This window comes from Geospiza fortis, unplaced genomic scaffold (assembly GCF_000277835.1).
Source record: "Geospiza fortis unplaced genomic scaffold, GeoFor_1.0 scaffold16, whole genome shotgun sequence".
NCBI classification, from domain to species: Eukaryota; Metazoa; Chordata; class Aves; order Passeriformes; family Thraupidae; genus Geospiza; species Geospiza fortis.
In genome coordinates, this window is record NW_005054302.1 from 5,493,083 (window position 1) to 5,507,617 (window position 14,535).

At 38.3% G+C, this 14,535-nt stretch overlaps 1 protein-coding gene across 1 annotated transcript in view; it reads left to right on the forward strand.

Annotated features, from left to right (window-relative positions):
• GUCY1A2 (guanylate cyclase 1 soluble subunit alpha 2) overlaps positions 1 to 14,535 on the forward strand; it is a 124,054-nt gene that overhangs the window by 2,619 nt on the left and 106,900 nt on the right. The window contains exon 4 of the mRNA XM_014311752.2: positions 9,425 to 10,143. Within this exon, the coding sequence (XP_014167227.1) occupies positions 9,425 to 10,143 (719 nt within the window). The remainder of the gene's footprint in view (positions 1 to 9,424; positions 10,144 to 14,535) is intronic.

Consider the following 14,535-nt stretch of genomic DNA (forward strand, 5'->3'; position numbering starts at 1 on the left):
TTATTCATCAGAAGAGTGCAAATGCTGAGATCACTGGTAAACTTGGAAGACTGTGAGCAGATGCTTCACACTGTGGTCCTGGTGCTTGTGCTGCTCACAGGGAAGTGCTGACTGCAAGCTGTTCACTCAGCTCGGTGCATGTGATTTATCATGTATGAATGCTGCAATTTTCCTCCTGTCAAGTCAGCACTAAAGTGTGTCACCATCTTCCTGCAGTGCAAGGACCTGGCTCTCCTTGTCTCCTTGCTGAGTCGCTCTGCTACAAGTCTAGACATCAGTAGCAGTCTCCCTGCTCTAAAGCACTGTAATTAAAGGAACCCATGTCCATCATGTTCACATGCTGTGAACTGTGTGTGGTACCAGATCAATCCCACTGTTTTCCTTTACAATGAGAGCTTTTGAGGCTGGAGTATTTAATTTAACTTTCCATCCTTTCAAAAATAGCCCAGACAGCTTCGTGATGGACTCATCTTTCATTAATTGGTGCATGCATACTTTTACAGTGTCTTTCATAAGCATGTAGAAACAGAGAATCCTTTAGGTTGAAAAAGACCTTTAAGATCATCAAGTCCAATTGTTAATGCAGCACTGCCAAGTACACGACTAAACTGTTCAGAGGAGATTGACACTGTGGGTTTGAACCTATTTTGGAAATAATGATAAGAGAAAGATGTCCATGATGAAGTATGTTATGTGGATTACTGCCACATTTCTTTCTTAGGTGACTATAAACTTATACTGAGGTATGTTAGAGAGAAAAGTTGTATCTGAAGAGATTCCTTATTGGACCTTGGGCAAGTTTTTATTCTTTCTGTGCCTCAATTTCCCATCTGTATAATGGAGATAACAGGATTTTTTTAATCCTTTAAGCCACATGTCAGTGCTATTCAGATTTCAACCTTCTTGAAGTAAAGACATTTTCATACCCTTTGTACATTCAGCATTTTGAACAATGACAGCAAATCTCATTTGGGACTGCTTTTGTCCTCATGATTTAAAATAATTTGATTTCATGTAAGATTAGAGTGTGCATTTTTACTCAAATGCTTCCAGAATAAAGCAGAAGACCTTCATGTAGCTGCAAATTAAAACTTTGGCAACAGGAAATTACAGATGAAAACTTTTTTGTTGTTTTGTAACTGCTGTTAAGGAATTTCTTCTGGGACATAAAGCCTTCATGACCTATCTCCTGTTTATTTCTTTGGCAGATATTCAAAGAAGGTCTGTGGTACTGAGTTGTACAAAGCAGTAGAGAAATGCTCGATTTTCCTTTTTGAACCCCACTCAGTACTTCCAATATATCACATGATATTTCTCACATCCCAAATGCACGTCAGATAAAAATTGTACAACCTTCACCTCGCCTCATCCAAACACTCTTTTCAGACACTGCAAACAATTAGTGTAGCCTTTGTGAATGTGAACTATTTTTCACTCTTCAGTCCTTCACAAGGAAAAAAAAAAAGAAAGGGAGATTCATTAAGGCAGTTATCTGTCTTTTAAATGGCATCAATATTTCCTTTGGAGCCTCTTTGCATCTTGCTGAGGAACTGTGTAATCTGTCCTCACTTTGACAGTAAAACTAATGAAAAGTAACCTAAATTCATGAAGTCATATAAAAAGAGCTGTTGTGCAAAACCTGCAAAGCAGCAGTAACTGTTCACACCCAGTCTCTAATGACATGGAAGAAGTGTTGTCTTTGAAAGCCCATTGGTGAATTTTAAACTGCACTATCTAAATTGCATGCACTGCAGCACCATGTTAGATAAACTCTATAAATTATACTTGGTCACACAGTCTGAAGATACAAATACACTTGTATCAGATCATGGTTCCAGCAGAAGTAATTTTATCTATCTGACTTTCCATTGCTTAAGGCACAGAAAAAAATTCTCCTCCATTTTTTTAATTCAAGCAAAAAAATTGTACAACAGAATTATTTTTTTTCTCATAAAAATTCGGCTTAAAAAATGCACAGCATATATCAATGGCTAAGTCAGCTCTGCATGTGGACTCAAGTGTATTGCAAGAATTTTTCCTGTTAGGCATTTGTACCTTGTGGGATAATAATGCTCTTTCTTTTGATTTTGCTTCAAAGAGTGGTGCGAAGAATTTGCTTGTCTTTCTATCTATCTGGGCATCTTCTGTTTGGAGGATGATAGGGTGCAGTGGCAATTCCCTAGGGATTCCATAGTACCCTGGTGATAAGTTGTATGGAATCCTGGCTCAGAGCCCTGTCCTGTCAGGGAGATAAATCGTGTTTCTGGATTCAGCTTCCCCAAGTCACTGAGAAGGAGGTGGAATCCATTGTTAGTGTAAGGTTTTAGAGAGTTCTTGCTCTGGGTGACATTTGCTTGTCACTACCAAAGAGAACATGTGCTGCAGGCTGCTTTATATAGGGCAGATCACTTCATGACTAAATATATCTTGCAGGGCTGATCCTTCATTTAGTACAAAGGACATAATTCTATAAAAGTCATTTGTTCTCTGCACATTTGTCAAAGTTAAAGATCTGTGTTTACTTTATGAAACTAAGAAAGTCTTAGCTCTTATATGAAGCAATAGCATGAAGCTGTGTCAGGGCAAGTTTAGGCTGAGTATTAGGAAAAGGCTAATCACCCAGAGGGTGGCTGAGAGCTTCACTGAGATGAAGGCTGTTCAATTTTTATTGCTCCACTGCTGAGCACTTGGGAAGTGGTCACAGCACCAAACCTGACAGAATTCAAGAAGTGCTTGAAGTGTTCTCAGGTATATGGTGTGATTCTGGCCCTGTCTTGTGCAGGGCCAGAAGCTGGATTTTGATGATCCTTTTAGGTCTCTTCCAACTCAGAATATTCTATGCTTCTATGATCCTCTGTTGTTAAAGAGGAATATATTTGGGATCATTCTGGTAACTATTAAATAACTACTGGGAAATACTGTATTTGAAAAGGCAGGAAATAATTGAAAAGGAGGTGCCAGGACAGATCTTAGCCTACCTTCTAACCACCTTAGACCAAGTGTAGTGTTTGGAAAAGGTAAACAAAGGTTTGATAGACTGACTGCTTGGGAGGTGTCTGAGAACTGTAAATGCTTAGATATTGAAATTATATAAATTTTTATCACTTCCCTTTGCACTAAGAACTGCAGCTAGTCATTAGGGTGCAACTAATTTAGGATACACAGCCTGATTTATAATTAAAGTTGTTGGTTTACAAATGGTGTAAAAGGAAATGTTACACGGCCCAGAGGACTGGCAATACTAATGGAATCTAATAATACTTTATCCTGGGGGGGCTCAGCTATACTCACAGGGCTCCTGTTATTTAGCAGACGTTACAGGGCACTGGTAACACAAAAGTAATCTAAACAAAAAGCACATAATTCATGTGATTTCAAAACTGAGATGAGTACATCTCAATTAGAAAAGGACAAATGTTTATACCAAATGGCCTTAGACATCCCACTCTCCTCAAATCAGAGCTATTTATTGTTAGAAAGCAGATGAACTTCCAGCAGATAATGAGCGGTTTGGAATTATGATGTACAATAGCATCTTGTGGAAGACTATTTATAAAGAACGTTTTCTGGCCATGATTCATTGGCTAAATGTAGGTGTTTGTCATTATCTGAGGTGCTGTGAGGTATCTTGTGGCCTCTGTCAAACCTTCAAAAATGTGTAGGTCTCCTTTAGGTCCCTCATCTTGGCAGATACAGTAACTATCTATTGGTTCTTTTGTAGATGTCTTGGATGCCTTATGAAGACTCAAGGAGCATTAGATTTCTATATTTAGTCAGATGAGTTGAGCCCTTTATATATGTGAGGAGTTATGAGAGATAATTCTGCATTTCATGGGAAGAGCTTTTAGATTTCGTTGCAATTTTATTCATTCCAGGAAGTGCAGTTCTGCTCCCTATGTTAATTCAAAGACACATATATTTACTTTAATGAAAAAAAAGCAAATTAAAAAAAATCCTTATTACTGCTTAATCTTTACAGTTAGCATGAAACAAACCTGGTCTGCCTAATTTTTAGGAGATACCAATCTAATGACTGCAGTTTTCATTTAATGAGCCCTGTGCAAATATAAGAAGTGAGCCTCCCAGGTGGTGGTGGGGGACATAAAATCATGATAGTCTTGCTTCACATAGCTTGGCTTTGCTTGCAGAATTGGCTGCTACTGAGAGCACTATATGGGGCCAAAACCCTCTTCCACTGCCTGTTCTTAGTATCTCATGTGAGCTTCCTGTGTCAACAGTTTTGAGCAGAATCTTTTATATTTATGTTAAGAACTGGCGATCAGCTCCTCAGCAAGAGGCAATAATTACAGTGGTATTTCTATCGCGGTCAAAGGACAAGGAAAGAAACCACTTCATTAAAAGTGGATAAAGGAAATATTATAGGTGAACAAGTGTCAGGAGTTCTTTTTTTAACAGTAGTTCTCATTTATATTCTGTGAAAGATATGCAGGCCCTGCATGGCACTGTAAGAGAAGTGTTATATAGATTTTTCAGTTGTGTCACAACCACATGTAAAGGCATAAAATGATGTTACTGTATTTATATAAAAACCACCAAAAAGTTAATATAAAAATGCTCTCTGGATTCCCAGGATGATATAAATACACAATCATAATGAAGTAAAATCTTAAGTCCTTTCTACAGTAATTAGATACTGGTACCAGGCTCACTTACAAGCCAAATGATTCATCTACTGTACCTTCAGCATTAGTCTGTACACAAGAAAACCTTTTCTATTCAGAGACTATATGCTGCTTTCCTTTGCATCTGAAATAATTCTTTAAAATTCTGAACTGCCACCTGTCTTTCTGTCCACAGATCTGTTTAAGGAAAAGATGTTACTGATGCCAAAAATTTGATAATCCAAAAACATTTAAGAGACACTTGCTATAACTGAAGGTGGCAAATTCTGCTTCTGTTCACAGTATGAGGTCTGGAATTGCATATTTAATTGTTCCAACCCCTTAAGGTTTGATATTTACAGATTCTGAATGGTATCTCAGAAAAAAAAGGTATTTTTCAATGCCAAATGAGTCAGATGCTGGCCACTCTGCAGCCATTGTCTTCATTATTTACTTTTAGGAAAAACTGGATGGCTTGTAACTGCTTCTGCATGCTGTACCAGTTAATGAATTCATTGATTTTTTTAATCACATCACATCACATCATATTTTTTTATCACATTTGATTTTTTATCTTCTGATTGCTTCTCAAGAGCCTATGATTTGCGATTTTCCTTATGGGAACAGATTCTTACCTAATTTCTCCAATTCATAATGTACAAAATGCTTAAAAATAGTGCATTAATTCCTTGACATTTTGTAGTGTGTTTTCACTTTACATTAACTGCTGAAAAGAAAGTGAAAATCTTTTGCTAGTATGTTATTATAGGATGAAGTCATCTATTGCTGCTCCAGTTCAGTGAAATACTTAATTTGTACTTTGAACCTGTGCTTAAAGACTTTGGTAATTTTGGAACTGGATAGCAAATATAGGATCCCTTCTCTTAATGTCTTTGAGACGCACTTTCAAAGGATAATAATTTTCACAGATCCAAAAGTGCTTTTTAGTGGAGGTCTGTAGCAATATTTTCATTCTGTGGTTGCTTTACCTCAATTTCCGATGTGCATATTTAATTTCTCTCCAATATGGACTAGAATAAAAGTGACATTGTAAGGTAAAGCAACAAAAAGAAACTACTAAGAAAAAAAATGTTAAGTTAAGATGTGATTTGTCCTCCTGGTATCAAAGGAACACAGTAGATCCCTCTCCAGGAGGAAAACAAATTGAGACTAATGCATATTTAGGCCTTCATTCACTGTATTAGTAGAAGGTTTGTAAAGAGCAGAAGCTCAAAATAATGACTTATTTCAGTTGGGGAGCAGCAGAGAGTGTTGGAATGATTTTTGGTTTATTTTGTATTACTACCACTTAGTGGGATGTCTTGGTGAAACCAGGGAAGAACTTTTCCCCTCTGTATTAATTGCAAGCCAGTGCTCATTAGGAAGCTGTGTTGGGGTCATACATGAGGTGATAATGGGAGTTTAGCAGCCTCTGCATTTGAAGTTCTGGGCTCTCATACAGATATGAAATATATTTCTTTTTTCCTGGGAAGCTGAATGAAAGTTTTGCTTAGAGGTTCACAGTGAAAAAGAAGGAATGGAGATGCTGGCTTTTCAGAATGAAATACCAAATTGTCAGTTTCGATGAACAGAAGTTGACTCACATTTTCAATGCCATATTCAGTTTGAATTAGTCCATGGCAAAATCAAACAGAAAAACAATTGTTCAACAATTGAATGTGAGATGAGTTTGAAAAGATTGGACTTTTTATGTAGATGCATAATCTGAAGGTTATAAGAAGATAATTTAAATTTTGTTTGTATTTTCTCAGTATAAAAGAAAAAAACAGGAAATACCATATATGTTGAAATTGGAAATCATACTGAATGTAATATTTAAAGATAACAACTAGCCCATGGAAATCTCTAAATGTAATAAAGTGTGTACTACAGATACAATGAGTTCTGGGATTCTTTTTTTTAGCATGAAGGTTTTTCTACTTGTAATAAAACTATCTCCCAGTCTGCTTTTGTCCTGGATTTATCTGGGATAGAGTTCATTTCTCCTCAGTAGCTGGTACTTTGCTGTGTTTTGGATTCAGTATGAGAATAATGTTGATAACGTACTCATGTTTTGGTTGTTGCTAAGTAGTGTTTATCCTAAGCTAAGGATGTTTTTTGTGTCTCATGCTCTGCCAATGAGGAAGGGCACAAGAAAGCTGGGAGGGAGCAGAGCTGAGACCTAAACTGGCCAAAGGGACATTACACACCATTAAAATGTCACACCCAGTTTATAAACTGGGGGAGTGACCTGAACGAGGACAGGGACTGGCACTGGTGGTGAGCAATTGCATTGGGCATCACTTGTCTTACTGCATGGGTTTTAATTTTTTTTCTTTTACCATCATTATTACTATTTACTATTACTATTATTATTATTATTATTATCATTTCCTTTTGTTCCAATTATTAAACTGTTCTTATCTCAACCTACAAGTTTTACTTCTGATTCTCCTCCCCATTCCACTGGGGAGGGGGGCTAAGCAAGTGCTGTGTGGTGTTTACTTGCCAGCTGGGCTTAAACCACAACAGCTATGTGTAGAAATATGGGTAGGGAGAAAATCTACAAAAGATTTGCAAAAGATTAGGATCATTTATATGGTAGCAAGCGAAAAGGTTATACTGAAGTATATACAGAATTATATATATGAGCATCTGTTCATCATTTGTTTCAATAAGAGAGGCAGGAATAATTCAGTAAAAATACATATTGAATATTTTGTGCAACTTTACACAAAGACATCACTGGAGCCAATAGCTTTGCAGAGAAGTTATTAAATAAATATTTTTAATTCAAAGATAAACATCATGCTTCATGCAAAAATTATTGTCTTGTTGTAAGGCTAAGGAAGAAACTTCCTTGAAAGGAACATTATGATTTTTGGTTCTGAAGGTCTCTTAACTTAATTTCCTTAGTATATCATAGTGTCTGTTCTTGTAGAGAAAATTCATGACTAACATAGACCAGCAGTTTGGTTGAGTTTGGTCATATCCATTTTTCTATTAGAGCTGATCTGATTTTCTGCTGGTACTGTGTGTAACTCAATTCAAAGCTCAAATGTTCTTAAAAGTAGTGGGACGTCCTCGAGCCAGGTATAATTCCTGTTGCTTGGGGTCAGTATGTTGCATCCAGACTGAACAGCCAGTTCTCCAGGATGGACAATGAGACCAATCTAAGACAATCAGCTAAAACCTCAGGCCAAATATTGAGATAGAGTTCCCGGCAGTGATAATGAGGTGAGGCTTGCATATGTAGCAGCAGAGTCCAGGAGTGATCAGTTCTGCAAACCTCATTTGCAGTCAGTGGCGCCAGGGCAGCTGCTGCACTGTATTTGTACAATACATTTGAAAGGCAGTTCACCTGTGCTGTCTTTTGGGTGGCTTTGTGGGATGTATTTGGCCATTTGTATCAATAGCCCAGGGGTTTCTGATGCTGTTCTGCTCCCCTCTGCAGTCCTACAGCCTTGGGTGTCCCTGCTAGACTGCTCACTTTTACACACAGACTTCTAAAGTTCCTCACACTTCACTATACGGAACAATGGGATTTAAAAGTATGAATATCTGTTTGTGTATACATATGAATATAATGATTTCTTAGCTATTAATATCCAGTTATGACATTATTGGTATGGGTTAGAATTTAATTCTTTTTTGGGTAATAGTGAGTATTTTTTGGTAAGATGTTACAATACTATATTATGCAGGCGTAATGGTAATGAGTCAGGAGTTGGCACACGGTCTTCTGAGTCAGGATATTAGGGGGCATTGTGTACCAGAGGTACTTTCTTTTGGCTTAGCTGCAGAACTGACCATCTGTGGTCATAAAAGATCCTGGGAATATTTTTGTAATAACCTAGTTTAGTGAACAAATTTCTTTATGAGCAATGGCACTTGAATGAACTTTCCCAAATTATAGCCATTATTTATTTTATAAAATATGCTTTGTCATGTTCTTATGTTGTCATATTTATATATGTATTTTTATGCATTTTAATTTGCTATTAATCATACATCATTGCGGACTGTAAAGCTGGGAAACACTGACATCTCTTGTGAATATTGATTGTGTTAACTATGCCTGTGTACATAGGCAGTTCAGACACTGCCTTGAAATTATAAAAGGTTATTGTCTGCAAACAACATGACTTCTGTTCCCTGTTATACCTCAGGTATAAAAGTCACTAACCACTCTGTTCTTCCTAAATTGAAAGCCTAGAAGCAGTCTAAACAATGCAAAGTTCAGTGATCCACTGGGATGTTACCAGTGTTATAAAGCATGCTGAATACACATTAAAATAAAGGGCCTGTTTATGCTCTCAGGAAAGAAATAACTGCCCTTAATTTCTGTTCAAATTCAAGAGAAATTTAAGGTGTTTCACTAGTTGACTGACAGGTAATTCTGTATGATTTCAGTGTAGTGAAGAAACTGTGTTGTTAATTCCCAGATTAATTTCTTTTGAAAACTGGAAATTTGTAATTCACAGACAGCTGATATATACTTCCTTTTATTCTGTTACATCTTAAAACAATACAAACACCTGGTTAATTTTGTAACAGCGAGGAAAAGGAAACAGGCTCACTAATAACTGGCTGAGATAGCAAGCTGAAACAATGAGGACTTAAAAAAATTGGCTTCTAGGGTTATTCCATCCCCAACCACCACAGAAACCTATGGATAGGTATCCAGTGAAAAAGCTGCTCTCATTTTTTTGGAAAAATCCTGGGCAAATAGAGGCAAAAAGGGAAAATGTGGCACAGTAGCAATGCTATGTTGTTGATATCAGTGTCTCATTGTCCTATAGGTCTGAAGTTTGAGGAAATGCAAGAAAAATTTGGGGAGGAATTCTTCAATATCTGCTTTGACGAGAATGAAAGAGTTCTTCGAGCTGTAGGTGGGACCCTTCAAGACTTCTTCAATGGCTTTGATGCTTTGCTGGAGCATATTAGAACTTCATTTGGAAGACAGGCCACCCTGGAATCTCCTTCTTTCCTATGCAAAGAACTCCCTGAAGGCAATCTCATGCTTCATTATTTTCACCCACATCAGATTGTGGGATTTGCAATGACAGGAATGATAAAAGCAGCAGCAAAGAAGATTTACCGCTTGGAAGTGGAAGTAGAACAGGTCACAAACGATAAGTTGTGTTCAGAGGGGACAAACCCAGGCAACTGCAGTTGTTTGACTTTCCTTATCAAAGAACATGAAAATGCAAATACCACAAAAGCACTTCCACCAGGAACTTCCCAGTCCCCTTTAGATCTGAGGATTAGTATCAGCACCTTCTGCAGAGCTTTCCCCTTCCACCTGATGTTTGATCCCAACATGCTGGTTCTCCAGCTTGGAGAAGGTCTTAGGAAGCAGCTCAGATGTGACACTCATAAAACGCTGAAATTCCAAGAGTGCTTTGACATAGTCTCTCCTAAAATCAGTGCCACATTTGAACGAGTTCTCCTGAGGTTATCTACACCCTTTGTCATTCGGACCAAACTTGAGGATTCTGATTCTGAAAGTAAAGATAAGGTAAGAATATTAATTTGGAAGTGGATGTGCTTATATGTGTGTGGCGGGAGAGGATTTTTTGCTCAGAGAAAAACAGCTCAAGTCCTGTGTACTCTGCAAAGCCCATTGATGCCTTGCAAACAGGGGCTAAGTGATATTTCCCAGCCAAGTGAATATTTTCCTAGATTATTTATAAGCTTTGCCTGTGAAGTTGTAGCAAATCATGACATTTCCATTCAGAAAATTCTGCACAGTGGGGTTGAATAGTACAGCTTGAATAAAAGGGTGAGGAATTTTAAAAATACCTGTATCTTATCCTTAATTTAACTCCAGCTATATTATGATAAGAATAGTTTTTAAGCCATTTACTAGAGCCTAACTTGAAGTATTTATTCTGAAAGTTTCTCATAGCCGGTTTCCCATTGCTGCCTTACTGTATCTTATTTCCCTATTTTGGAATGCTGCTTTCCTATAGGTTTCTTATTACTTCTCAGGCTGCACTCAAGAAAACCAGGGCTGTAAGTGGTACTGAGTGACACTTAAGCCAATTTTATTTTGTTCCAGTCATTCAAATAGGCACTTGTCCTCCTACACTGCATCTTTCCTCCATGTTTTAGGAGAGAGCTACCTTAACCAGTGAGCCCTGTGTTGCGTTCAGTGCATTCAGCTGAGTAGACTGAGAACATGTCTTTAGTGTGGAGTTCTCCAGTGGTTGGATGAAATTTGTCTCAATGCCTATCCTTGAATTACAGGGAAGTTTTTTGGTGTGAAGTAGGGTTCTGGGTTTTATGCACCGAAGTACTTAATTAAAACTTGCCTAAAGGCTTGAAATTCTGTGTGTGGGTGCCTTGGAAATACTGCTGCCCTAAGTGGAACTGGATGATCTTTAGGGTCCCTTCCAACCCAAACCATTCTATGGTTCTATGATTCTATGATTCTATGATAATTCAAAATATAGTTACTTCTTACAGCAGCAGTATTTCCAGCTCCTCTTTGGCACTATACTTTGACACCAAAAAGCATATGTCTGGTGCATTTTCCTCTGGAATTAATATGTTCCCCCAGAGAAACAAATTGGTGCTTTTCATTTTGTATTAGTTGATGTAATTCAACTTTCTTAAAACCAAAAAGGAGTTTATTTTTTAGAATCTGTCCTCAGTGTCAACCTAGCCTTTAATTACAAGAAGGAAATGAGGTGTGAAAGTAGGGGAGGTGTTGGCTCTGAGCTACCTTATGACACACTTGTTTCTCCTTTGGAAGAGTCTGGTTTCATGACAGGCAGAATGCACCTATCCCTCTCAGAAACCTTCCCCTCTCCCAGGACTGAGTCACAGCCCTTTGACTGTCTTCTGCTCTTCATGAATCTGCTGTAAATCACTCTGAAGAGGAAGAAGGCTTAGGTGGGGGAAGGAGGCTTTCAAAGCCTTTTCCCCTATTTAAGTTACACACACAAAGTACTCTCTTACCTGGACAGGTTCCATGTGGTTGTGGCTTGCTCTCAGGAGAAGTGGCAGGAGTGGGGCTTATTGGAAGCAGGATTTTAGATTAGGCAGTACTAACACCAGAGAGGCAGGTGGAAGGGGATGGCAGCAAAGGACATCCTTTGCCTGCCAGCAGCTGGGACAAAAATTGTATCTTGAAGAGTGAGGTGTGAATGAGAGGTAAAAGGGTGATGGTGAGGGGCAGGGGAGCTGTTGTGCTGCAGGCATGGGAATTAATCTGAGAACATCAGTTTATCTGAAGAGGTATTTTCTTCTGTCTCACTCATTTGATAAGCACTTTCAAAAATTTTTTGCTTGTGAATGGTTAAAAAAAGCTCAGCATATGATGCATTTTGCTAGATATTTGCTTTTTTTTAAAAAAAAAGAAGTTGCACAGATTCATAGGCTGTGGTTGACTTGCTTACATAGATTTTGAGAGGAGGGACATAGCAATACAGTTTATGTCATGTCATTATCCATAAAAGTCCTTTATGGATAAAAAAAGTAGACTGGGCCTTGGGAACTGCATGCTGTATTATTTTCCCATAGCTCATGTCACTCATTTTGGAATTCTTTTCAGTTTGCCAGCACTTGTTTGGAAGTTGAATATTCGGCAGGTAGATCAGTAGCTGTAAGCATGACCCTGCTTAAAAGTTGCCAGTAACTGATTTAGACATTTCCCTATTTCTCTGCCACACACCTCTATTCAATTCATAGCGGAATCACATCCCCACTTAGAGCTATTTATCTTAAAAAAAAATAAAAATCTGACTCTGCAATAACTGACACTTTTCAGGCTTGGTTACCTTCAATGGCAGCTGTAGGCATGTGACCCAGACAACTCTGCTGCAGTGTTGAACCTGTTCAGATGTCTTATTGCATTAAAAGAACCAAAAATTCAAAGGCTTTGCAATGAACAGATGCTGCTCCAGCCTCTCTTCAAAAGATGTTTATTTTCATTTCAATGCATAAATCATATATTTTTTTCAGAGTGGCAGTGAGAAAGAATAAGAAAACAGTTTTCATTTAGTCCTGATACCAGCTCTGTGTTCAGATGAAAGTAGGTCACAAATCATGATCTTTCCCTAATTAAACACCTACAAGCAAAATAAAAAAAGCCAAAACACCTGTCCTGGCTTTCAGGGTGTTGAGGTCTTGACCAGTTTAATTAAAGACTCATTTGTGTGTTTCAATTTACTGGTATTTGAATCACTGGAATAAATAATACTGTCCTGAATTTCTGGTATAAGTCCTGTGAGGTCTGGGTGATAGGGAGCACTTCCTGCAGGGCTGTATGTGCACCTTTGCCAAAGCACAGCCTCATGCATTGATATCTCAGCAAAATTTTGTTAATTTGGTGTGTTACCACCTGTTCCTTGGAGCACAGAGCATTTACAGGATCCCACTGTTCTAGGGACCAAGCAGGAAAAAAAAGGACCCTTCACCTGAAGAACATGGGCACCTAGTTTTAAACATGATTTCCATCACCATGTTTCCTGTTTTCCCATGCAGCTAAATGCTTGTTATTGGCTTTTTTCCTATGGTATGGTACTACAGATGTTAAAGGGCCCTGTTGCTCTACTTCTTATACAAACATTCTGTTGTTTTTCACATTTCACTTTAGTTTTTGCTTTTGTGTGTGTGTGTGTTTAATCAGGGACCTTCACTAGCATCCAGTTAGATTTTCCAAATTTTGGATATTGTCCCAAAATATCAAGGACAATGTTTGCTGTTTAACCTCTCTAAGGAAACTCATTCTACACTTCTCTGTGGGAGAAATTATTTATTGCAACAATAAAAAATGAATTTATTGTCACAATTAACCATTTGGGATTGAGCTCTTACGGCTTCACACATGGTTAATACAACTGTACTGAACAGAGTTCAGTGAATGTTAGTGGAGTCACATGTGGGATAAGAAATTAAGAGGGCTGAGTCTGAACTCGTGTGTTGGGAGTGTTCTGAAATCCATGTTGAGCCCATCCACTGAGGTGAAGGTGCTGGCATGGGAGGGAGCTGATAACCCCCCCAGCAGTGAGTTGTGCATGCAGGGCAGGTTGGTGTCCCCCACCATTTCCTGCCCAGACAGGGGCTGGAAGCTCCCACAGGTACATCCTGAGTGCAGCCATTTGCAGACTGTAGTGATGAACAAGGCCATCTGTGACATGATATAAATACTTGTCTCCTTGACAGTACACTGAGGTGCCTGGAGCTGCTTCAATTTTTAGCTGAATGGGAACACAAGGAATGACTCTCCTGCTTTCACTCTTCTGGCACGTTCTCCTCACGTGCCCCTCGTGAGCTGTCAGTGCTGGGCAGATTGAGAGGAGATGGGGCTGCCCCCTCAGGGAGCCACTGTCCCTGAGACCTCCATCCAGACCCAGCCCTCCTGGTCCATGGATTGGCAGGATGAGCCCTGCCAGCACTTTTGGTGCCTACCAGTTTGTGGGCCCACATTTCTGAAACTGGGTTTCAGGTTCCCTGCCATATGCTGTGCATCTGTATTTTCCTTGTATTGCTGCTCTTCAGTTCACACTAACAGCCCTTTTCCACATTTGAAATAAATCAGTTTTTTAAGGATACTCACTGGCCTTTGACTTAGGGCTCTGGATGCTTTAGAAATTATCTAAGAATAAAGATGGCACCTTAAACTGCATTACTGGAGGTATCTAGACTGTTTTTTTTTTTCTGATGGAATGTATTTGTTTTGAATATTTTATTAAAAGCATAACTTCCCAGTTAACAGTTCAGCAAAATGTCTTTTGGCAAAAAATTAATTTTATTTATATAAGTGAGTTGATTTTTTTTCAGTAATTTTAGACATAAAATATTTTTACTAGGGAAAAGAATTTACCTTACAAATTATAATACAACATTTAAAATACGAAACACTGGGTTTGATAAAAATGACATTTTTAAATTGGCAGAAATT